Raw genomic sequence first — 23,111 nt, 5'->3', positions numbered from 1 at the left:
TTTTGTAGAGACATGGTCTCACCATGTTGTCCAGGCTGGTCTTGAACTCCTGGGCTCAAGCAGTGCTCCTGCCTAGTGTGGGCAAAAGGTGTCAAGCTATTCCTGCACTCCCTATACATCCATCCTCATCATCTTGTACCCAACACTCCTATCTGTGAGACAGATATTCAAGGTAAATGGTAACAGGAAATGTTTTTTTTTTTTCTTTTTTTTTTGAGACGGAGTCTCGCTCTGCTGCCCAGGCTGGAGTGCAGTGGCCGGATCTCAGCTCACTGCAAGCTCCGCCTCCTGGGCTTACACCATTCTCCTGCCTCAGCCTCCCAAGTAGCTGGGACTACAGGCGCCCGCCACGTCGCCGGGCTAGTTTTTTGTATGTTTTAGTAGAGACGGGGTTTCACCGTGTTAGCCAGGATGGTCTCGATCTCCTGACCTCGTGATCCACCCGTCTCGGCCTCCCAAAGTGCTGGGATTACAGGCTTGAGCAGGAAATGTTAACTGGGCCACGTGCAGTTCAAAAAATGAACTCTTGATAGTAATCTTAAAACCAGATATAAGGCATTTTGCAACTGGTTGATGGAGTGATATTTACAGAGATGAAAAATACTGAGAGGATCAGAGTTACAGATATATAAATTAATATTTTCAATATGTTAAGTTGGAGATAACCATAGATAGACAAGCAGAAATGACAAGTAGGTATGTGAATCTGGAGAGGAAAATCAGAGATGTTTATTTGGGAGTTATCTGTACCTAGGGAGAAAATATACATAAAGAAGGAAATAAGATATAGTATCTAGCCTTCAGGAACATCATCATTTAGGAGTCCAGTAGAGAAGAAGTCAGCAAAAGAGAATGAGATGGAAGAGTATGTAGGAAGCAGCCTATCCTAAGAAAATTATATTTAAAAATTCATACTTATCAATCAGGAGTTTGTTATTGACTTTCTTTTTATTACAAAAAGAAAATCATAGGCTTCATATAACTTCTCAGAACTCTAGGAAATTTCGGAATGCTATAATTTACCCAGACTTTGGTTTGTTTGCAGCTTTTCTGGATTATATCATGCATGTAAAATGGGATATATGTCTGCATGCACTTCAACTTATGTGGCCACTCTTCTTGAGGGGAAAAGGGTTAGTTACGTTGCTTGACATATTAACTTTCAGGATAACTATTCAGGAGGTGGACAGTCTAATAACCTTCTAATTGCTGCCTTGATCTTCAGCTGTATACATGATGAGCAGCTTCCAGATACCTGGAAAGAGTCCCTTAGTTCTAGAGGCATTCTTGTCCTAGAGGCTGTACAGGGACTTCCCCTAGGTTTTCAGTGCATGGAAAGGATCAGAGGAAGGTGGCACAAAAACCAGAGACCAATCTGGAAGCTGTGGTCTAGGACAAAGATGATGATAAACTAAACTATGGTGGTACCAGTGGAGATGAGAAGGGGTTAGATTGGAGATCCATTTTTGTATTTAGAACAGAAATTGCACAGGGATCGAAGATGAGAAGTAAAGAAATGGGAGAACTCAAGAATAACTCTAGATTTCTTGTTAGGCCAGTTGGGTTGATGGCAGTGCCATTTTCAGAGCTGGGAAAACTGTGGGAAGTGGAGGGGAAGCACGAGGGGTGAAGCTAAGAGTTACATCCAGAAATGTTAATTTGGTGATGTCTATGAGACATGCAAATGAAAACATCAAGTCAGCACTTGAATAAAGTGAATCTGGAACTCTAAGGAGATGGCTGAGGTAGACATGTAAACACAGGCACGATTAGGAGCAATAATGGACACAAATGATTCAGGGTCATTAACAAGTAAGAGTCGAGACAAAGGAGAAGTCAACAAAGGAGGCTGAGCAGGAGCAGTCAGTGGGGCACAAGGAGATCAAAAGAGCCCAGAGCCAGACACATCGATAGATTCAAGACAGCAGTTAACTGTGTTGAATGCTATGATTAGCTGAATAGGATAAGGGAGGAAAGTGGCCATATAGTGTGGAAATATGGATGTCTTCGATGATCTTGAAAAGGACTGTTTCACTAAAGTGATGGGGACAGAGGCCAGAGAGATGGTCATGGGCTGCACTGTAAACTGGAGGCAAGAAAGTAGAGATGGCAGGAGATGGTACCTTTTCAAGACTTTCTGCAGCACCTAGATGTTGCCGTGAAGATCAAAGGAGAATTTTTTAAAGACAAGAGAAAGTGGGTGTTATTTTATCATGACGGAGAGGAACCAGGAAAGAGAGTTTGCAGTCCAGAGAGAGGACAGTGGTTCACAGCCTTGGCTGGACATTGCAATCATCTGGGAAGCTTTGAAACTACAGATGCCTCAGTCCCCCATGCAGGCATTCTGATGTAATTGCTCTGGACTGCAGCCTGGGCTTCAGGGTTTTTAAAAGCTCTGGAGGTGATTATTGGAGCCAAGGTTGAGAAGTTTTAGGAGTGAAATCCTTGAGTGGTTGGAATCCAGGGAACAGGTGAAGAGCCTGTGATGGGCGGGGCTATCTACCCTCCCCAGAGACAGGAGTAAAACAAAAGAAGAGGGGTGCAGATTTTCTAGTTTAATGGAAGGAGAATGAGGTTGTTATCATTTCGTGACTTTTTTTTTTTTTTTTTTTTGTCAGTGAAGTGTAAAGCAAAGTCATGTGTTGAGAAGCAGCAGTAAAGAAGGGCGTGAGAGGCTTGATAGGGAAGATGTGAGCTAGTCATCTGGAAGGTGGAAGGTGAACTTATTACAGGCACATGCTGGAAGGGTCCTTCCTGCTTCCAGAACACAGGGCAAACTAGCACAATTCTCTTCGTTACTTGACCTGTGGAGACTCAAACATCTCTGCAAATTCTTTAGGGATTTCTGACCTTATGGCTGCCTCTGCCTCTAGGAATCCTACTTCCCCCTGTGCTGCTGCAAGTGAGAAACTTGACCTTCACCTTCAATTTCAATGTTGGCAACAACAACAAAAACAGTCACACACAACATCTGTGAATGCCCAAACCTTAATTGCAGTTTGGGACGGAGAGTAAGAGGAGAAAGGATGCATTCTGTGGTCACCACGCTTAGAGCACATCAGAATCACTTGGAGGGCTTGTTCAGACATCTCTGTGCAGCACCCTCAGATTGAGTAGGTCTGAGGTCTGGCCTGGTAATTTGCATTTCTAACCAGTTCCTAGGGGATGTTGTTGCTGCTGGTCAGGGTTAACACTTAGAGGACCACTGGTTTCATAATAATCACAAAACAATCAAGCTGGGCATGGCCCCCAGGGTAGCCTGCAGTCCCAGCTACTTGGGAAGCTGAGGCAGAAGGATTGCTTGAGCCCAGGAGTTCAAGGCAGCCTGGCCAGCCTGTCTCTCAGAGGAAAGAAAAACAATAAGCAATAATTTAAAAACTCAGGAGGCAGGGCCAGGCACGGTGGCTCACACCTGTAATCCCAGCACTTTGGGAGACTACGGCGGGCTGATCGTGAGGTCAGGAGTTCGAGACCAGCCTGACCAACATAGTGAAACCCCATCTCTACTAAAAATATAAAAATTAGCTGGGCGTGGTGGCGTGTGCCTATAATCTCAGCTACTCAAGAGGCTGAGGCAGGAGAACTGCTTGAACCCGGGAGGTGGAGGTTGCAGTGAGCCGAGATCATACCACTGCACTCCAGCCTGGGCGACAGAGTGAGACTCAGTCTCAAAAAACAAAAACAAAAACAAAACAAAACAAACAAACAAAAACACCTCAGGAGAGTATAATTTACTCTTCTTAAAATTTCACTGACTCTACCCTGAACCTAATTCCAGTCTGTCTCCTCCTTACCACCCCTTCTCTCTCTCCTACTGTTCTCCTTTATTCTCTGAACTTTTCTCTCCCATTCTGTCCCAGGAACAGATTCTCCTTCCTTAATGCAGAGGGGTCCAGTGAGCTTTATTATTTTATCGCTTGGTCTCTTCCAACAACCATGCTTTTGGGCACTGAATATCTTTTTTTTTAAATGAAGTGAGAGAAAGAGGTCATCTCCCCACTTTACTCATTGTGTGGCTTTCCCAGCCTAGCACGCAAAGCATAACCCAAAAATGGGATGATATGATGAACCTCCCCCCACCCCCCTCCACATACACAAGCACAGACACTGTAGCCCAGCAATCACCTGCAGTTTTATGCTTGTGTGTGTTAATGCATAACAAAAGACTCAGCGGTATGGCCTGGTAATTGGAAAGTAGGTCAAAAGAGAGGGGTGAGACTGTCGCCCAAGTGAAAAAGATAGCAGAAGATGAGAAGGAAAACTGTTTCCAGAAATTGTCAAAAGAGAGCCAGGTGAACAAGATTCTGGTCCGAGGTGGCACGGGACACTGGGCTGAAAATCACAGCAGCACGCACAGCACTTATTGATAGGAGAATGCTCAGCTGTGCTCCTGAGGGCCCTTCAGCCTTCTTTGCATTCATAGGCAATTTATCCTCCTTAATCACTAAATCATTAATGGGGATCAATAGCAATGCCACGCCAGTGAAGGCAGGGGTTCATGCAGGGAGAATAATTGCTTAGTTTTTAGTTTAGTGGTGCTAACGGGGCTTCGGGCCCATTCTGGGAGGAAACCCTGCTCCCGGGTGTTAGAGAGAACTGTACCTACAAAGGCAGCAGGAGTGAGACGGGCAGTTATTATGAATTCATCATGTTTAACGACTCAGGAATTTTGAATTATTGAATGTATTTCACTATGTAAATATAGAATGTTCCAGTTTGGTAGTCTAGCACTAGTGCCAGATAGTGGGTTCTGAAAGATTTAGATTTCTGGTATCTGTGCCTAGTACTCTGGAGAAGCACTGAGCAGTATTTTTGATGGGGCATCAGTTACCTTTAAGGGATCTTTCTCCTCCTGATAAGTTGTTCCCCCATCCCATTCTCCATCCCTGCTTTTCCCTCACCTCATTCAGCCTCGTATCCATAGGCTCTGGCACACTTGAGGTTTAATAAATGTTTGCTGTGTTGATTTAATAATCCCAAGTAAATACTCTTTAGGTTCGCTGCACCCTATCGTTGCAGATAACTTGTAAATGTAATCTCAGACCTTACCATCTTGAGAAAAGTCAAAAACATATCTGGTGTGCTGGGAGGAGTATGTCTGTGGGTGATGTGTGTGCGGATTTCTCTCTTAGCATCTGACACCAAATTAGCATCTAATTTTCCTTTTTCTTCAATGCGTTTTTTCATTTTTCTTTAAACAAATAAATCAATTTAATTTAATATGAATAAATCAATATGTTTCCAATATCTTGGATGCTTTTAGTAGCAAATAAATAAATATGACCCTCTTGTATTTTATTATTAAATTCATCCTCAGGCTATTTGCTTTGTATTTATATACCGTCTTTTTAGCCCCTTTTGTACAGAATGGAGTAAGTCATCAAGACTGGTGTCCTCAGAGTAGCAATGACCAACATCCCTTCTCTTGGAGACTGTTGAGCCCAGACCAGAATTTACACCCTCAGGCTAGAGCCATTCATCCATCAATCCACAAATATTGATAGTATGTCTCATCCCATGCCCAGGACAACACAATGACCTGTGCACATTACAACAGTAGTATGTATTCCTTCATAAAAATTCGAAGTCAATACTGAATTAGGTACTAGGACTATGGCAGTGAAAAAGGCAGACACAACCTTCATATGGCTTCTAGCAAGGATTTTACAAATGAGCTCCTAATAAAAAACTAATTACAATTGTAAAAAATACCAAAATAAGTCAATGCACAACAAGAACACAAAACTGGGGACTCCGACCTATTTGGGGAATGAGGAGAGACTGACCAGTGGCTTAGCTTTGTGCCCAGAACGGTATTTGCATAGAATAGTAATCAAATAGTTGGTTAATTGAATTTTTATGAAGTTTTAAAAAGCGTATGCAAAAAATTTAACCTTTATTTACTCAATAATCGTCTTAAATAAAATAGCATGCATCATTCTTCCTAGTGTCTGAATCACTTAGAGACTTATTCTGCTTCTTATGCCAAGCGAGGGTCATTTAGTGTGGCCCTGTCATCAGAAAGGATCCCAGTGAGCTCACAGTAAACTTCCTTTCCAATGGCATATAGGTGACCCTGGGATTGAGGTGCAAAGGTCTTTACAAGGTCTTTCTAGAAAGAGCATGGTTGGAAGTGTCTAATGCAGAGTCACATTCATCCACCAATTCATGTGGTTTACAATTCCTTTCTTGTAGAGTCTCTCATATGCTTCAAAGTGTGCTCATAGTCAGTATCTCCCTAGACTGTGTGTTTGGAAGGCATAATCCTTATCTCACTTAGCCTTACGTGGTGCCTGGAGTTGAGTCAATGTTCAGTAAGTGTTTGCTGAACTGAATTCATAATCACCATTCTAAGAGGCAAGGAGATGATTATCAGACTCAGATTTCAAGAGAGAAAGCAGGTTCTGTGATGTTACATGCATTTCTCAAAGTCCTATAGAAAATTAAGATAAAAACTGGGGCTAACACTGGAGCATCCTGACTCAGTCAGGGTAAGCACTTATATTTCTAAAACAAAACCTGTCATTATCTGGCCTTGTGTAGCAAAAGAAAAAAACAGTAGATGGCCAGCTGAGAAAATTCTGTGATGACCTGATCAACGTGGAAAATTTTGCCATAATAAATAAATCAATATATTCAGGTTGATATTCACAAGATCAAATGAAAGCTTTCTCTGGGAAAAAAAATTAAAGCATACCAACAAGGGCACAGGCTCCCTTAGAGGATATGTGCTAAGTAAAGAAGCTCTGACATTTTCTTTGTAGAATTGCTTCATGAATAATAGTCTATCTTCTGAAGATATCTCAGTACACTAAAAAGCCCTTAACCAGCAAAATAGGCAAATTAGCACAAATCCAATAACCTTCTCAAGCTAGTATGAGCTGTAATTCAACGTGTTTGTAAGGAATGTAAGCTATGTAGTACTATGCACACATGGGTGATTGTGCTGTCGTGAGCATAGTGGGAGATACACTATCAATATCTGTGAATTGACGGATGAATGGCGGTAGCCTGAGGGTACAAATTCTGGTCTAGGCTCAAAGGTCTCCAAGAGAAGGGGTGTTAGTCATTGTTATTCTGAGGATACCAGTCCTGGCAAACTACTCCACTTTGTACTGAAGGGGCTAAAAGGGAGGAAGCAAACTCAACTGACTGTTGAGGAACCACTTGCTTGTGCTTCATAGATTGATTCCATTCCAGTGTTACTAGGTAGGCAAGCAAGGTCTCTGGAGTGGCTATATGAAACCACTTTAGAAAGGCAGTGGGTTTGGATCCTTCCAGAAGAAAAAGCTCAGACTCTAGAAACACCATTCCTTAATATGCTCACAATTCCCAGCGACAGGAAGTTACTCCTGGTATGCCACAGCACACACAGCCTATTAGAATCTGCCACCCCTTTTGATGTACCTTATGATGGAAAAACATATCATGGTGACCCTAGTCTGGAGTCACATTTGCTCTGCAGATCAAGCCACTCCCTCTAAGAGTGATTACACACTCCCAATGTGAATCTTTCCTCTTCTTAGTGGTGCTCAGCTTTTACATAAAGGGGGAAGCAAGTGGAAGTCATTCCTAATCCCCTCGCTCTAAATTCCTTCCTTCCCTAAATGGGGACACATTTTGCCTTTTTGAAGGGCCAAACCATTATTCCTTCTAAGGGATTAGAAACAACAGCAAACTCTGGTTTAAACTGCTGAAAGAGACTGTGTAGGATAGCTGTTCTGCCCCCATAGTTTTGTTTAATTCCTGGGCTCCCTTTGCTAGGCTTGAGCCTAATGACCAAGGAAATGGAACCTGCTCTGACTTTGAAATAGCATGTAAATAAGCAGAAGGAAGGTACCAGCCCATGCAGTGATGAATGATCCTCCTTCTCACAAAGAGGTTATACAGATACTAAAATCAATAGGTTCAGCATTTGTTTTTCCATGTTTGTTATAAATCCTTACCTTCTCTGGGTGGGGAGGACAGTGAGAATGTCAGAGGGTGACTGAAATCCACCCTAAAATTTCTCAGCCCAGTCTTTTCTTTTTTAACGACCCTTCTATTCCCACCAGAGGAACAGCAAAATAAATGAGGTCATTATTCTTCACTACTTGCCTCTTGTAAATTGTTAGTCAGCCTGCAAGGGTGGTTATTTACGAGGCCTTCTGAAGGTCTGTTCTGGTGACAGAGCTGCTCTGGGCAGTGGATGGAGGTGCTGTGCCACACTCACCAATGGTGCCATGTGTAAACCTCTGTGTAATCTGTTTTTCTCAGAGTTTTATTGTGATGGTGGTTGTCTGCCAGAGGTCACCTACGATCAAAGAGTTGTCTGTTGGTCCAAGGTGCAGCCACTCCTACTCTGGGAACTGTCTAGACCGTATTTCTCCCCTCAGTTCTCAGTTAAGTAGAGTTCCCAGCTCCCATATTCCACACAAGCCTCACACACCTACCTTCTACCAGTCCAAATTGTTGGGTTTCTAGAATAGTGAGTTGTTTTTTAGTTTGTTTCTCCTATTAGTCGAGTCTTCCATTTTGCTAAGTGAAGAACTAGCTTCCCCTGAAACTTAGTGAAACCCTACCCCTCTGAAGCTAACCAGAAAATTAAAAACAAACAAAAACACTATCAAAAAGCCAACAGCAAAAATCTCCAGGGGCAAATGATTTCATTTTTCTATTTTTGTTAGCCTTCTAAACATAGGGAGTTTTTTGGAGTTTCCATCGTGATACAATTTTTTTTAACGTTGCTTTGGACAACTATATTTTAAAGTGACAGATCTGAATAAAAACAGGGGAAATAAAGCACTGCTTTCCACCCTCAATCTTCTTTTTAAAATCATAAATAAATTTAAAATTAAAATCGAGCCTTCCCATTTGACTTCCTTGCCATATTGTGGATTCATGATGATGTCTGCCTGTTTGAGGTGAGATTTAATTCAAGCATTGGAAGGGAAAGAGTGGCCTAGTCTGGAGCTCCAGAACTCCTCTCTATTCATGCTTTGCCACCTAAATTTATCACTTCCCATCAATACTAATGCAAAGCCCAAAGGTAAATCCTTCATTTTCTTGGACTTCTTCCTTACTCTCTAAGCTCCAGACATCGTCCCCATCTCTCATTCCTTCAGTAGACATTGATTGACTTCCTACCATGTTCCACAGCACAGTGTTGGGAGCTGGGGACACAGTCATCTGATCCCTTGGACCCAAGAGCCATGGACTACTTGGAAGGCAGCTTATTCAAATCTTAGCTTTGCAACTCACTAGCTGTATGACCTTGGAGAAGTTATGTTGCTCTCTGCCTCAGTTTCCTTGTCAGTGAAATGGGGCTACTTTCCTCACAAGGATGTTATGAGTGTTGATGAGTTCATGTGTCTTGTTCTAAAGCACTTAGAAAATTTCTGGTGGTAAATAAGCAGTGTAACAATGCTTATTTACATGCTACTACTTAAAAAAATTAAGTAGTAAGTACTTAAACACATACTTATTCAATAAGTATAATAATTAAAAGACAATGTCCATACAGTGGGAGAAATGTTACCCCAGCCTCCATAGGGCACTAAAGGAACAAGGTTTAATTCAGTATGTACTGGAAAGGAAAGGGTTCAAGGAGACGTAAAGAAGGAGAAAAAAGTTGTGCTTAAGGACATTGATAATAAAAAAGAGCACAACCCTATATTGCTGTTAAAGAAAAACTAACGCATAGAAGTTGGACTTGTTAGCCTCTTCTTAAATGGGTAGCTTCACTTAAATGGAAATACATTTTAAAAAATAACTTTTTCTGATGGAAAAAGTCTTATTATAGAAATAAAAATAATAAAAGCAGAAAAAGAACTCAAAGATGTACAAATCAGAGATACCAACAATTAACATTTTGTTGTAATGTCATCCATTTAAAATATTTTCAGTCCTTTTCATTTTTAATCGGCAATTAATTGAATATATTGTTCTTTTCAAATAAACACACATGTACATATATATGGCTAAAAGTAAACTTTCCTTTTCACCCATCTTCCAATCCTAGAGAATCCTCAGAGAAAACCACCTTTAACTGTGTATATCATTACAGATACTTCGCTATTATTTTATATATTGATTGCATATATATACCTAGAGAATTTAGGTTTTTTTAAACTACAAATGAGATTGTGTCAACCTGTTGCTCTGTACCTCATTTTCTCACACAGTGTATCTTGGAGCATTTTCTATATCAGTACATGCATCTTCTTTTTAATGGCTGCTTGGTACGATCATATCATATTATTTTGGTCTTTTGTTTACAACTATTTGGATTGTTTCCCATTTTCACTATAGCATGTTATGCCATTTTGAAGATTGCACATACATTTTGTACGAATGTTTCTGCAGAATAGATATCTAGAAATAGCATTGCTTGGGCAAAGTGAATTCATATTTTGAATTTGCATAGATATTGCCTAATTACCCTTTTAAAAGGCTGCAGTTTTTTACACTACAGCCATAGTAGATGAGAGTATCCATCTCTTCATACTCTCATTGGCACTGGTGGTTAACCATTTGTTTTAATATTTGCCAGTATGGTAGGAGAATTATGGTATTTCATTGGTATTTCATGGTTAATTTGGTTTTTATGTCTCTGATTATTTGTAGAGTTGAGCATTTTTTCATATATTTATTGAATGTTATGTTTCTCTACCTGCTTATATCTGGAACATATCAAGTAAAATAAAGATTGTCAGGGAGAGACACACATGTGCCTCTTAAATCCAAGGATACAGTTTGTATATAGTGGGATAAAGAGATCTTACTGTCACTTTTTTTCTTACATTGATAACCAGCTGTCAAAACACCATTTACTGATCAGATCTATTATTACCTATTGATTTTAAGTGCCATCTTTATTATTTACTAAGATTTAATACACATCTAACTCCTTCCATATATTTGTCCATTACTGTGCTACTGTCAGTTTTAAGTGTAGTTTTGTTTCAGTTAGCTATAATCACACTAATGCTACATAAGAAAGAACCAGAAAATCTTAGTGGCATACAGCAATAAGCACTTGTTCATGGATCTGGGGCTTGGCTAGGGTTGGGCTCATCCAGACTGGGCTTGACTGGCCAACTCTGCTTCAGGTAGGAACAGCTGGAGAGAATCCGTCTCTCCCTGAGAGCTCCGGAGACCCTCTGCTCCAGTGTCTCTCATCCTTCTTTGACCAATGGGCTTGCTGGGACATATTTTCCTCCAGCTAATAGCAGATTTGTATGATCACATGCTCAGCTGTGCAGTCATATTTTAGATCCCTACTTGCTTCTGCTAACATTGCTCCTGCTAACACCCCATTAGCCAAAGATAAGCCTAAAGTTAAGAGAGGATATTCCACATTTAGAGGGAACAACTGCTAGTTACATGGCAAAGGGCGTAGATGCAGGAAACTATAAATTGGGGTCCAAAGTTTAATTTACCTTTGGACAAGTCCTTCAATTTTTCTTCTTTCTCAACAGATTAGTTTTTGGCTATTTTCTCTCTCTCTCTTTTTTTTTTTTCAGACGGGGTAGTCTAGCTCTGTTGCCCAGCCTGGAGTGCAGTAGTGCTATCTCAGCCTGCTGGGTTCAAGTGATTCTCCTGCCTCAGCCTCCTGAGTAGCTAGGATTACAGGCACACACCACCATGCCTGGCTTATGTTTTTATTTTTAGTAGAGGTGGGATTTCACCGTATTGGCCAGGCTGGTCTCAAACTCCTGACCTCAAGTGATCCACCTGCCTCGGCCTCCCAAAGTGCTGGGATTACAGGCATGAGCCACCACGCCCTGCCTGGCTGTTTTCTTTCACATTGTTTTTTCCAGATAAGCTTTTGAATGAGCATGCAAAGTTCTAAAACTTCTGAGTAGAGGTTTGGTTGGGTTCACATTGGTCATAGACTAATTTGGGTAGAATTTATATCTTTACATTCCTGAATGTTCATATCCAATTGGAAACAGTTTGTATGTGTTCATTTTGTATTTGGGTTTTATACCTTTTGACAAAGTTAATTTTTCATATAAATATTTTCAGACAAACTCAAAAGCAGAAAGAATAGCACAATGAATATCTACTTATGTGTCTCTCAGACTTAATAGTTATCAAGATTTTGTCACATTTGCTTTATCCTTTTTTCCCTTAATTTTGCCTTAGCATTTTCAAATAAATTCTAGTAATCATATTATTTTACCTGTACATATTTTAGCATGCAGCTTTTTAAAAATAGACATATATACAGTATGCATAGATACATATGTACATATGTGTGTATGTATGTGTTTATGTGTGTTTGTGTATAATTATTGCAGCTAATACAAATCAACAAGAGCTCCTTGGTATTATCTAATGAACTATCTTTAATTTTCCCAATGTCTAAAAATTATCTTTTTAGTTACTTGATTTGGATTAAAGTCTGAGATTAAATTTGGTTGGTATGTCACTTCAATATTTTCCTCTAGAGTAATCCTCTTCATCTGTTTCTTCATGCCACAAACTTATGGCTGAAACTGAGTCATTTTTTATGTCGAACTTTCCATAAAATTTTGCTGATTCCATCCCCTGGTGTCATGAAATATGTTTCTGTAACCACTGTGGGATTTTTTTTTTTTTTTTTAAGCACTGTGGCATTTTCTGTTAAGCAGCTAGTTAGATCTAGAGACTCTATCTGATTCAGCTTCAAGTAGCATTTTTTTTTTTGAGGAAGGGGCAAAAATACTTCATAAGTCATGCCATTGCTTCCTAGGACATTTATCCTAGCAGGAGGTACATATATTTAGGTTTGTTAATAGTATCCAGTTCACGTTTTATCAGTGTCATCCACCATTATGAAGTCCCCTTCTTAACGAATTATTTCTGCCTCAATTCATTATTTCATTAGGGATTGCAAGATCGTGACATTCTAATTCTACCATTCCTTTTGCATTTATTATAATCAATTATTTCATTACCTTGAGGTAGAATTCATTTAAAAACGTTCAGATGCCTGTCCCAAACACACACATTTTCCTGAGTGCGATTTACACTTGTAGGGTCCTGTCTGTGTTAAAGATGCTTTGCTGCTCTCCCACCAGGCCTGGGAATAAGTACCAGACTGATGACCAAGTGGATAGATGGGGAGCATGACCCTCCTGAGATTCTAGCCACAGGGAAGAAAAGTCCTTGCAATGAAAGACACTGGCCAGGGAAGCTGGTTCGACACACACACACATACTAGCACATCCACAAGTATCTTTCATTAAAAGGAGATGACCTACTGCTTCCCACCTGCCAGCGATGGGCCACAAAACAGGCATGACATGACAGATTAGGCTGTTGCCTTCTCATGTGTCCCAGATTTGTCTTAAAAACCATTTTCAATTCATCTAGTTTTCTAGTAATGTTAAAAGGTTGGAAATTATATCTTAATCTGTGTTACAGATTTACATCAGCATCATAGAATTCTGGAACTACTGATGCACCAGAATCATAAAATGTCTAATGAGACATATCAATTTAATTCTCCTGCTTGGAACTTAAAGAGTCAGAGTTTGTCAGCATTTTGCTAAAAAATGTCATCGTTTACAGACTGAACTTTGGTGCTGATTATGTTCAACATTACTAAAAATATTGGGAAATGAGCTATGCTTAGTGAAACAAAGGGCATTTTTTAAAAATTTGGGTGGTAAAATGCAGTTTAGAAACACAATAAACTTGCAAGTGTTTGGAAACAGTCTGGTTTGGTAATGGTCACTATGCTTAAACCCTGATGCAGATGATGCTGTGTACCTGGACAATGAGAAAGAAAGAGAAGAGTATGTCCTGAATGACATTGGGGTAATTTTTTATGGAGAGGTCAATGACATCAAGACCAGAAGCTGGAGCTATGGTCAGGTGAGACACTTAAAATTTGTTATTGTCAAGGATATTTTTACTTCATATTTTTTGTCACATGTATCCCTGCAGGGTGCCATATATCGATATTAGACAAGCAGAATTTCCTGCTTTTTCGGATTTGAGACTGCAAGGCAGAGAGCTTAGGAGTAGGGACTCATAAAGACAACTGCATAATTTATCAGTTGAAACCACATATCTCTGGGTATTACAGTGTTACAGAAATGAGAGACTCCATGAATAATGTGGCATTCTATAGAGAAACGCTTTGGCCACTTAGAACAGCGAAATTTCATTAGTTCAACCTGGCTTGTAAAGAAAGGTATTTTGAAAATGATGCAAAGGATACTGCAAGGGGTGTGCCCAAATCAAAGAAATGGCTTCTTCTTTGTCTTTTTTTTTTTTTTTAAGTGTTAGCCTAGGGTACTGCTAATTAGAAAAGAGTGTTATCATTTCATCAAAGGAAGGCCCACTGAGCTTTTACACAGAAAGATTTTATCAGCTGCAAACTCAAGTTATTGTCTAGATATAAAGTAACAAATGGCATTTCTTTAAGATGTTGGATCATTCACACTATTTCGGTTTGGTGTCTTTAACAATGGAGCAAATGAATGATATTTTACCAGTTTCCATAAATGAATGCCTGTCCTGAGATTTCAAAATGATTTTTAATTAGCGACACGAGAGGAGGTGAATGTCATTTCTCAGGCGTTTTGGCTGGGATGGCTGGAATTGGGCATCATTGCGCTGGGCATCCAGCGGGGAGGTTTCACAGAATCGGGTGGTCTCAGGGTACTTTCTTGGCTCCGGATGCCTTGCTTTGACTTCCATATGGGATCTCCCTGTGTTCCTCACCCACTGCTCCGGTACCTGGGTCATCCTGCCTACCTGGCTTTGTGACCAGCTTCTTCACCCCGACTCCGGAGAATTACATGCCCAGAGCTCAGGCTTGCCCGCCTGCATTTCTGATTTCCTGCCAAGCTATGAACGACATTGGCGCCCCCTGTTTTTGGATTCCTGCCTGACTCCCTGGTTTCAAGCCATCCTCTCCTCGGTGACATACAACCCTCGACGATACTGCCTACTGCCTGATACCCTTTTCTTGGGTTCCCAATTTCTAGCCTTTAGCCTGGTGATTCTATTTATGGCCCAAATGTGACAATCTATAGATAGCTAACAAGGGGAAAAGTCATCAAGGTGGGCAGCAAGGAGGTCTGGAAAGGTGTCCCAAGCCCAGTCAGGGCGCTCCTCGCCGGGATGTCTTTGGGCTGGCACGCTGGAGCACAGTCACTTGACTGTATCTTCTGTCACTCAAAGAGGCTATTGGTTTGTGCCCTTTGGCCAGGATAATCAGCCAAGTCTGTTTACAGTGATGCAGGGAATCAATCAGTTCTATGACTATTTCTTTAACTCTCCAGTTAGTTGCTCTCATGCCCAGCAAATACAACTGAGAGAAGCGGCTTAATAAGAACCAAAATACTGAGCTATTTGCATACCTGAAGAACTAGTACAATTACCTATTACTGCATCCATCCTGTCAGTTTGGGATACACCCAGAGTGGGTATTCTAACTGGACTGAACAAAGAATTGTGTGGTAATTAACCTTTATGATTGTGGTTTCTGTCACAAGCACTTGGGTGAATAGCACACAGGTTTCTGTATTCAAGAAAATCTCTTATGACAGTGAGGTGAAGTATAGGTAAAATCTTCCTGTCTTGCTACTTGATCTTTAGTCCTTTTTAAGAAAATTCTGATATTGCCTGTGGCTAGCATTTCTTTCTATGGAAATTGAACTGCTACCAGACTCCTCCCTTGGTAATGTAATCTACTTTCTGTAGCCTTCTGCCCTCTTCTTGATCCTGGGGTCCACCTTGTCTCAGAAGAGGCGAAACCTTAGAGGGACAGTCACTATATGAGGTCTCCTGCTCTTCTGGGTGCAAACTAAGTAGTGTGAAGCACCTTCCTGTGATACACCTGAGAGTTCTTTATTTTCGAAATGCAGGAGGGCTTACGTTACTTTCAAGGTCCTAAGACTGTGGCCTGACTTTGGTAAATCATTCATTCCTTCTTCTTGGGTACAGAAGCCAATATGTTGAAAAGACCTTCTAAATTAGCTTGAATCATTTTCTGAAGAACTTCAAGTCAGCTCATGATCCCTGAGTATATCAACTCTCTAGTAGTTCTGTTTATGTTTCTGGCTTGCTTTTATATTCTTATTCACTTTAATGAAAAAAAGAATATGTCTCTTTCCTTCTACTTTAATATTTCATACTAAAGATTATGGGAGATCACTATACAGGAAACACACATTTCTAAACATTAGGTTGTGGTTTCATGTTATTTTTCATCGGAGAACATTTTGCTTGCAGAGTGAACACTAAGTAGTTTCTCTTTTTTTCTTCTCCAAATAGTTTGAAGATGGCATCCTGGACACTTGCCTGTATGTGATGGACAGAGCGCAAATGGACCTCTCTGGAAGAGGGAATCCCATCAAAGTCAGCCGTGTGGGGTCTGCAATGGTAAGCAGCAACTACTGATACCTAAAATCTATTACACCCATCATTTGCCTCAGTATAGATGCCAGTTCATTAAGAGCTGCTGAAATGATGACTTGCACTTAATAAACTTTCATTTGTAAGATTCTAGCTTCTGGCACCCAGTATAGCTCCTGGAATTTTTGGAGTTTATCATGTGCTATAAAACAGAATTATCATCTCAATACTGTACGTTTCTTTGGCTTCGGACAAACAATGATAGATATCATGATACTATAGATCAGTTATTCTTAAGAACCCCTTGCCTAGGGACTGAGGAGTGATCATGACAACAATGTCAATGACTATAATCAAACAGTTGATCAACCAAACATCAAGGCACACAGAAGATGTGCAAGGCACAGCTTTTCTCCATTTTCACACTGATAGGAAGTGTGAAGAAATGAATGGCTACATCTCATCCTAACTCCTGTCACAAGGATGTGTCACTGTAGGGCTTTCTCGCTTATGAAGTGGGTATTGATTCTTTGCAGGATCCTGTGAGGTAAGTAGGGCAGGCATTACTCATGCCCTTTGACAAGTTAGGACACAGGGTAAGGACAGCTGTCAGTGACAAAGCCGCAGCTAGAACTCCGGTCTGCTGACTTCAAATCTAGACATTTTCTGCCTTCCATACTGCTCTCTGCAAGATATCCTAAAACAACTTTGAGAATGCAGAGATTCTGCAGTGGAACAACTTTCTGAGAAAGGAGACAGAATTCCCATGAGTGGGAAGGGTAAGGCCAGGTGTGGGACGTGGATTAAATGGGATGTCCAGGACCCGTCCGGTCCTGGATTATATCAGTGTACCCAGCATGGAAAGCCAGACTTTGGTATAGAGAAGTGTATCCAATCTGGCTGAAGAGTAGATTATTTCTGATGAAATGTTAAGCTGCTTGGTATTTCAAACAATCAGAGACTGAGAAAAAGAAATACTTACATTATCAATTTCCTTAAGTTTTCTAAGAAATTCTCTCTTTAAAAGAATGTTATGTTTGAGTTTGGTTTGTATATTCTTTTGAGCTAAATGAAATCAGTATTGTTAATATAAAAATATTAGACTGAGAATGATATGAAATATAATTTCTGGTTAGCTCTTAAGAATGGTTGCTTTTATTTTATTAATAACTAAGCTACATGTAAATTTAAGAAACAGCGGAGCATAAAAAGTGAAAGTAGAAACCAACATGTAAAGCCAGTTTTGTTTTCTGTGCATTTACATTCCATAGTGAGAAGACAATGAATTCCAAAGATTTGGGGGAATGTTGAATTTGGGAAATTCAACAAAAGTGTCATGACCATTTATAACAAACACGTATTAGACCTGCATGTGATCACTATTTTTACTGTTTTGCCCACAAGATTTCTCTTTTTGTTCTTTGAAGTTACCATAACAATTTTGCAGTGACAAAGGAAGCAACAGCTAGTAGTGGTTAAATTTAAATTAATTCCTTCTGAAGCATTCTAAAATGGCATGCTCATCAGCATAAGCCTACTCACACATTGTGTGTACTTTTACGCACCCAGAAGTCAGAAATCACTGCCTAACACAAGCCAGTGCAAAAGGGGAGCAGACAGGAAGCAGTTAACCTAATGTGTCTGTGGTGGCGGCTGGCCAAGCGGAAGCTGTTAATTATTGAATAAGCACACATACTCCTAATGCAAATTGCCTTGAGATTTTATTAATCATATAAAGCCTATGAAGTTCTAAGTTTGAAAATGTATATCCCAGTTAAAAGGTTTAAAACTAGACAGAGAAAATCCATTTGGAAAATGGTTTGGTTTTATTTTTGGAGGGGGAGAATTTGGGTGTTAAGGGATAGAGGTCCTGACCTGAGAGATTTTGAAAAATATTTCCATTTCTATCACATCCTTGTTTACATATACAGAATGTTCAATGGCTTTCCAAAACACTTTCACCTCTATTAGCCCCTTTAAACCTTAGAATACCTCTGTGAATCTTTCTAAAATCTGTTCAGTTTTAATAATTTTAAAAGCTAAAATACTAAGGCCCCAAAAATCAATTTTTAAAAAAATGACACAGAAGAAAAATCAAGTGTTCTTTGGTCCTTCAGGCAGATACTCTCCTGTTCACAAATCCTGGAAATCTATCATGAAACTTCTGAATGTAGTTAAACAAAGAACAAAGACAAAAAAAATCTTTAAATTTCTCAATTAATGGTTTGACTTTATTAGTATGAAAAGATGTGCTTAGAGAGCCCAGAAGAAAATGTTTGGAAGTTGTGGACTCCCAGCCAGAACCCTGTCTCAGGGTGACGGAGCTGTGTGTGTTTTCTCAGGGGCTGGGCCCAGGCCTCAGGTAAAACAGAGGCTGACGCAGAGTTGTTCTGAATTCCTCTGAAACACCTCCCAGCCTGGTCATAGAGGCTAGAAATCCCTTTCGCAGGTTGCAAATGCCAGAGCAGAGGTATAGGTGGCATGTGGACTCTCCAGAAGGAATAGCACACAGACCTCATTTCACCCCCAGGTGAGAATGAAAGAAGGTAGAACTTTCCTCAGGGCACCTGCTGCTGGGAAACAGTGAGGATGAGCAGACCAGTCCTTGCTGGGTATCTGGAGAGAGTGGAGATGGGTGGGGACAAGATGCAGAGCACATGACTGGGGCCCAGTTTGCTTACTGTAGTCAAAGACAAGTCTAGCACTGAAGGTTGGCAAGGAGTTTTCAGGAAACAGGTGGGTGCAGGTTGGAAAAAAAAAAAAAAAAAAAACCACCGATAACCCAAATTGTGCAAACTTTCAGTGATGATAAGAATCTGAATTTGGGCCAGGCACAGTGGCTCACGCCTGTAATCCCAGCACTTTGGGAGGCTGAGGCGGGCAGATCACCTGAGGTCAGGAGTTCAAGATCAGCCTGATCAACATGGAGAAACCCTGTCTCTACTGAAAATAAGGAAAACTAGCCGGGCATGATGGTGCATGCGTGTAATTCCCGTTACTCAGGAGGCTGAGGCAGGAGAATTGCTTGAACCCAGGAGGCCGAGGTTGTGGTGAGCAGAGAGCGCGCCATTGCACTCAGGAGTGAAACTCTATCTCAAACGGATTTTAAGTGCACAATCCCCAGATAAAAATATTTATTGTCCAGTATATTTCTACTTATTGTATGTGACCTTGGGTCATTGTTTGTTGTAGAGGACTGTCCTGTGTAGATGTTTAACAACATCCCTATCTTCTACCCAGCGGATGCAAGTTCTCATAACTGTTCCCTTACCAGCTGTGACAACTCAAAATGATTCCACATATTACCAAATGCCCACTGGGGGTAAAAATCACCCTTAGTGAGGACCACAGCACTAAACCCCTCTGTGACTCAGTTTCCCTGCCTATGGAATATAAGTAACACTCTTCTCACCTGCAGAGCGAATCTGTCTTCCTTACTCAAAACCTGCTGGTTTTCGTCCTTTACTGAAAAGAAAGTGAAGGCAGCATCATATGGGAAGCGACTCAGCTCATATCGAGAGATCGGACCTTGATTCTGGTTGTGCTATTAACTTACTATGTGACCCAGGGTAAATAACTAACCTCTGCTGGCCTCGCATCTTTGTCTTTAAAGTGAAATTTTGTCTCTGTGTTCAAACCACATTGACAGCAAGAATATTCTTTCGTTCTTCAAAACAGTGTTCTCCCTTCTTCTATTTTTTCCTTTATAAATTCAGTAACTTCCCTTGTTCTTATTTTGAGTTACTGTTACTTCACTTTGATGTGAAAGTAGGAAAAGTTATGACAATCTGGGCAGCCTGGGGCTGTTGGAGTTTCCCAGGAGAAAGCAAGCCCAAAATCCTGTGTTCTCATCGTCTAGAGATTAGACCTGAGATGTTATAACCTTACATAAGCTAACATTTGCTTAGGCGCCTTTAAATACTGAGTGGTGCATTTTACCAAGCTACACTGCAGATTGATTTAAGAGAGAAAAGAAAAAAAAAGAGAAGCAATTAGAAAAAATGAAGAAACTTGCCCAAAGTTATACTTCTTCCTTTAAATTACATTGCTTGATGGCTGCTTTCCCTCCAGTGCATTTCTGATGTGACAGTTCCCACCAGGAAAATTGCCAGAGAAAGCTAAGAAGAATGCTTAACTTTGTGCCATCTGAACACTTACTTCACTCACATGGCATTAACAAAGCATTCTATTGCTAGCCCCAAGTTTCTGTGAATAAGCCAGACATGGACTTGGAGCCCCCAGTCAGACTATCAAAGAAGGTGAGCCATGACATATTGTGACAAGGGCAGCATGGTTCTGGGGAAAAGGGAAGGCTGTGCAACCACCTGGGGTGGCTACCTGTCCATGCCTGTTCCTGCCTCCTGACTGATAGGCTCTGGCAGCAACTATGGGCAGATAATTTCCCCCAAGGAGATGCAGCTGCTTCTGCAAAGGCTGCTGCTATTGCAGATAATGACTCGTTATTCACTGTGAAACACATACATATACCACCTCCATCTATATTTGCTCCAGTGGGTTAAGGCATTACCAGTGGAGAATCTGTGTTGAAACACACACAGAACCAGCATGTGCAATGGGGACGACTATCTAAGAGTCTTCTGGGTGAGGAAGCAGAAGCCCTTGGAAGTGATGTCACTCACACAAAGTCACACAACAAATAAGTGGCCTTGCTGAAACCAGATATTGTCCTTACTCTCAGATCATATCACCTTAGAGGGCCACTATCAACACATTATTACCAATAACACAACTATTATATCAAACTGAGTCGCTATCGCCTAGAAAAGAACAGTGCCCCAAGGGAATGGAGCCCAGATGAGGTGAATTTTGAAATTGGGGAATAAGTGAAGAATGGTATAAATCAGAGGATTCTAAATAGCCATAGGCACTGGGACCCTGGAGAATGAGTTTACAAAGAAGATCAGGTAGCAAATATGACATGATAATGTTGGTGGTGTTTGGTGGTGATAGAGGTAGTGATGATGGTAGTGGTGGTGGTGGTGGTGATGGTGGTGGTGATGGTGGTGATGGTGATGATAATGGTGGTGATGGTAGGGTGATTATGGTGGTGATAGTGATGGTGATGATGGCAGTGGTGGTGGAGATGGTGAAGGTGATGGTGGTGGTGATGGTAGGAGTGATGGTGGTGGTAGTGATGGTGGTGGTGGTGGTAGTGATCGTGGTGGTGATTGTGATGGTGATGATGATGGTGATAGTGGTGCTGGTGGTGGTGGTGGTGGTGGTGGTAAAACACCCAATATTTACTCATTTGTTCAACAAGAGTTTAGTGCAAATCTACCAGTCTAAGCACTGGAGTACAGTTGTGAACAAAATTAAGTTTCTGCCTTCACAGAGCTTACAGTCTAACAGAGAACACAGACTAGTAAATAGAAAATTTTAGCTCAGCATGGCAAATTCTCTGATGGAAATAATATCCCTTTAGGATATGCACAGCTTCATGCACCTTGGGTTCCCTTCATACCCTCTTTCTTTCTCCTGTCTCCTCCTGTGACATCCTTCTCTCTTTCCCCCTCCTGCTCTGCATTTTTCCCTCTCCCATATGTCCATTCCTTTAATTCAGATATTTTTGGAGGCCTATTCTATACCAGCTCTACACCATGCAGCAGTGGTATGGCAATGAAAAAAGCAGCATAGGATTGTATGGGAAAGCATAGGATTGTATGGGAAAGCATAGGATTGCATGGGAAAGCAAATCTCTTAAATATAGCTCAAAGTTTTCCCAGGACTAAACATTGGATCAAAAGATACAAGAATGCCTGAGGTCCCACAATAATGACTAACCACGCTATTATTTGAAGAAACCCTTTCTCCAGGGTCAAAATTACACACAAACAGCTAGTCACCATAAACACTGAAGAAAAATGTAGTAGGGGGTTATTTGCTCTTCTGGGGGCTTGTTTTGCAATTTGAAAACTAAGGTTGACACAACTGAAGTTTATTCCGTAGGATCTCAACATTTACAGTTACTTGATTCCATGGTATTCTGATTCCATTGTAGTAAGAAAAAAGATAATATTAGTGAGAAAATTAGGAAGGTAGGAGGGAAGAAAAAAATATCAATATAGTTACATATTTTTAAATTTCAGTGTTTGTACTGCTGCCATCCTGGACTTTCCAGCTTCCCTTGAGATGTATGCATTTATTTTTAAACCTGGCCTTTTGCTAATATTGAACCACAGTGCCATCATTAATCCCCATTAATACTTTGCTCTGACTATGCCTTTTGGGAACTAACTCATGACTAAACTTTTTTAACCAATCGATGTTCGATGTACTCTTTAGCATTATAAAAAAATCTTGAACTTCAGCTAGTAAATCAAACTGACCACAATTAGGAGTAGGTCCTGGATTTTTCTAGGACCCAGTACAAGATGAATGACTATAGACCTTTGAGATGAAATGGACTTTAGTGCTTCTGATCCTCATGCATCTGTGATCCTACAGATAAACAGAAAATAAAGTTATTTTTCCTTTGTCCATCTTTTCCTCCCCTTCTTTTTGTCCCAGTATTTAGAAATATTTTTTTTCTTTCCATGCATGAAAAAGACAGTAATGACATAACTCCTTTGATATGTTGCCAAGCAACTCCACAGGGGGTTTACAATAAAACCATGTTTTATTCGTTTTCTTTCCAGTGTTTACTTGGTCATCTTATGGGAAGCCTCACATTGAGCAAACCTCTTCATGCAACAAACCTTAATTATAAATATTCAGATTACATTTAAAATTCACTTTGATTAGAAATTTTTTTT

General features: G+C 40.5%; 1 protein-coding gene across 3 annotated transcripts in view; it reads left to right on the top strand.

The window, feature by feature from the left end:
• Window positions 1-23,111, top strand: part of F13A1 (coagulation factor XIII, A1 polypeptide) — a 161,199-nt gene that overhangs the window by 49,306 nt on the left and 88,782 nt on the right. For all 3 annotated transcript variants that reach the window (XM_011962645.1, XM_011962644.1, XM_011962646.1), the window contains 2 exons: window positions 13,727-13,845; window positions 16,258-16,365. In XM_011962645.1, the coding sequence (XP_011818035.1) occupies window positions 13,727-13,845; window positions 16,258-16,365 (227 nt within the window). The remainder of the gene's footprint in view (window positions 1-13,726; window positions 13,846-16,257; window positions 16,366-23,111) is intronic.

This window comes from Colobus angolensis, unplaced genomic scaffold, assembly GCF_000951035.1.
Source record: "Colobus angolensis palliatus isolate OR3802 unplaced genomic scaffold, Cang.pa_1.0 Scaffold6, whole genome shotgun sequence".
Taxonomy (NCBI): Eukaryota; Metazoa; Chordata; class Mammalia; order Primates; family Cercopithecidae; genus Colobus; species Colobus angolensis.
The sequence above is the reverse complement of the archived record's forward strand: the minus strand, read 5'-3'. Positions and strand labels throughout refer to the sequence as shown.